Source organism: Apteryx rowi, unplaced genomic scaffold (assembly GCF_003343035.1).
Source record: "Apteryx rowi isolate R43461 unplaced genomic scaffold, aptRow1 scaffold_651, whole genome shotgun sequence".
Lineage (NCBI taxonomy): Eukaryota > Metazoa > Chordata > Aves > Apterygiformes > Apterygidae > Apteryx > Apteryx rowi.
In genome coordinates this window covers 260,247-263,309 of record NW_020450929.1, presented here as the reverse complement: position 1 = coordinate 263,309, position 3,063 = coordinate 260,247, and the positions used below count along the sequence as shown (strand labels likewise).

The window sequence follows — 3,063 nt, the reverse complement described above, 5'->3', positions numbered from 1 at the left end:
GGCACAGCACCGGGGCTGCATGGGACTGAGCATCACCATGGCACAGCGCCGGGGCTGAGCATCACCGCGGCACAGCAGCAGGGCTGCACGGGGCCGAGCATCATCGCAGCATGGCACCGGGGCTGCACAGGGCCGAGCATCACCACGGCACAGTGCCAAGGCTGCGCAGAGCCGAGCATCGCCGGGTGCAGGCAGGGGCAGCCCTGCCCACCCACCGCCGCGGGCGCCCTTAGCCGGGCGGTTGAAAGCACGGAGGAGCGCGGGGGGCTGCTGCGGGCACCTTCCCCGCTGGCCCCTCCAGCTGGGAGCCGCCGTGCATGGCCCCCGCGCTCCCGTGCTGCGGCGGGGTGGCACGGAGGGCTGCAGCAGCCCCCACCCTGCCCCGTCCCGTCCCACCCCGCAGGCCTCGCCGACGGCGCTGGCGAAGTGCGTGCTGGCCGAGGTGCCCAAGCAGGTGGTGGAGTACTACAGCTACAAGGCCTTCCCGCCCCGCTGCCCCCAGGCCGAGACCCCCGACTCCAGCCTGGGCTCGCCGCAGTGAGGCCCCCGCGCCGCCCCCCCGTCCCCGCTGCGCCCGCCCCAACACCCCCGCCGCCGGGAGCAGGACCCATCTGTGCGATGAGCGCGAGCGGGCTCAGGCACCGGGGCGGGGGCAGCCGGCGCTGCTGCATCCCCTGTCCTCGCCGAGCAGGGAGGGCAGCTGGCCGGCACCGTGCCAGCGCCCGGCGCGCTCCGCTCCGCTCCTCTCCTCTCCCTTCCCGGGGCTGGGGGACGTGGGGACGCGGCTCCCACCACCCAGGCCGGCGGGCAGCTCCCAGCGTCACCCCGTCCCGCTCCCCCCCGTGCTTGTCCGTCGCTTCGAGGCTGCATGACGCCCCTCGGTCAATAAAGCAACGTGCCCTTTCCCGCGTGCCGCCTGCTCTGGTGCCGGCGCAGGAGCCCTGCGCGCGCGCGTGGACAAGCCGGCGCTGGCAGCATCCCCCCGGCGCCGCTGTTCCCCTTCGGCCCCGAGCGCTGCCAATTAGGCCGGGGCCGCGCTCCGCTCGGAGGGGCCGGCCGTGCTGCCGGTATATTTAGCTCGGATTAGTCACTTGAAAGCAGCCGGGCCCTTGGATGCAACGCGGCGGCGCTTTGTAGCCGCTGCGCTTCGGAGCAGCCGCAGCTTCAAAGCTGCTTCTGAGCTGCCCCAGCTGCGCGGCGGCGAGCACGGCCGTCTGCCCCCCGCCCCGCCGCCCGCCTCTGATTTTCGGCAGCCCTGAAAATCCAAGCCAGCCAGAGAGGGATCGCAGGGCCGGCGACGGCCCTTTGCTCCTGCCTCTGCCCAGCACGTTGCCCGTGCCGGCTGCCACGTGGCACGTGCCGTGCGCTGTGCCGGGTGCCGTGCAGCGTGCTGCATCCTGCGCTGTGCACCATGCAGTGTGCCGTGCAGTGTGCCRTGTGCYGTGCASYGTGCCRTGTGCYGTGCACCGTGCCATGTGGCACTGGGCCATGTGCTGTTTGCTGTGTGCCATGTGCTGTGCCATGTGCCATGTGCTGTGTCACATCCTGTGCTGTGTGCCATGTGCCATGTGCCATGCCATGCATTATGTGTCCTGTGCTGTGTGTCGTGCCATGCGCTGTGCTGCCTGCCACATGCACTGTGCCATGCATGGTGCTGCGTGCCAGGTGCCCAGTGCTATGTGCACTCACTGCATGCCATGGGCCGTGTGCCATGTGCATTCACCATGAGCCGTGTGTCATGTGCTGTGCCAGGTGCACTCACTGCATGCAATGTGCTGTGTGCCATGTGCTGTGTGCCATGTGCCACRTGCATTCACTGCATGCAATGATGTGCTGTGTGCCATGCACCGTGTGCCACGTGCATTCACTGCATGCAATGTGCTGTGCCATGCGCCATGCGCCACGTGCTATGTGCCACGTGCATTCTCCGCATGCCACGTGCCATGTGCCACCTTGGGCACGCCCCAGCATGAGCGCACTGCCCTCTGCACAGAGGACTGCAGGGACCGTCCCATGCCCGTGGCAGCCCATGGGGAGGTGACGTCCCCCCCMCCAGGCGGGAGGTGCCCGTGGCCACGATGGCGGGGCCGGCGCGGGGGCTGCAGGGCTGCTCCGTGCAGGCCAGCGCTGCCGGCCGTGGGGCGGACGCTGCCCCCGAGCCCACCGCGTGTGCAGTGCCGAGCCGGGTGCCGGGTGCTCCCTCGCCCTGGCAGGGTGCCGGAGCGGGACCACAGGCACCGGGGTCCCCATCCCGGCAGGAGCCGTGCGCCAGGGTGCGGGAGTCCCATGGACGACATTCCTGAAAGCAAGCGGAGCGCAGTGCCCCCGATCAATCCGCGTATTTATAGCTCCTGATTCATCCCCCTGAAAAGAGGGATAATAGACGTCGCCATGGAAACCCCAGCGCCTGCCGGGGCTGCCTGGAGCCGGCCCTCGGTGTGGGGCTGGACCGTGCAGCGGCGGGCGGCGAGGGCACCGGGGCGGCCGGGATGGGGACAGCGGTGGGGCCACAAGGGCACCGGGATGGCGATGGGGATGGCAGCAGGGCCGCGAGGGCACCGGGATGGGGACGGGGACGGTGCCGGGGCCAAGGGCTGATGCGGGTTAAGCGGTAGCTCGAGGCCCCCCGCGGCCCCGGCACCGGCTGCCCTGCTGCTCGGCCCGCGGCAGCTCTCCTCTCGCCGCCCCAGCGCGCTTTGCCGGGCCCAATTAGCACACGATGTTTAATTCCGCCACGGGGTTAACGATTCACGGCATGGCTCCCTTGGCTGCCGCGGGACGGGGAGGAGCAGGGTCTGCATTGGGGGGGGTCGGGCGCTGCCCACCCGCCCGGGCACCCCGGGGTGCTGCGGCTGCGGCTGCATGGCGGCACGCCAGCCGGGGGGGGGGGCAAACGTGCCCCGAGGGGACGCTGGTGGCTTTGGCATCAGCATGTCCGGCCAGGACTTGTCAGGGTGTCCCGGCTGCCCACGGGGGACCACGGACCTCCACAGGGCATCACAGACCCCCACGGGGCATCACAGCTGCCCCCAGGGCGTTGGGAGGGAGTTGCAGAGGTTGCAC

General features: G+C 70.8%; 1 protein-coding gene across 1 annotated transcript in view; it reads left to right on the top strand.

Annotated features, from left to right (window-relative positions):
- CPNE7 (copine 7) overlaps positions 1-800 on the top strand; it is a 7,786-nt gene extending 6,986 nt beyond the window's left edge. Inside the window, exon 15 of the mRNA XM_026084847.1 lies at positions 404-800. Coding sequence (XP_025940632.1) covers positions 404-541 — 138 coding nt within the window. The 3' untranslated portion in view covers positions 542-800. The remainder of the gene's footprint in view (positions 1-403) is intronic.
- The last annotated feature ends 2,263 nt before the right edge of the window (positions 801-3,063 follow it).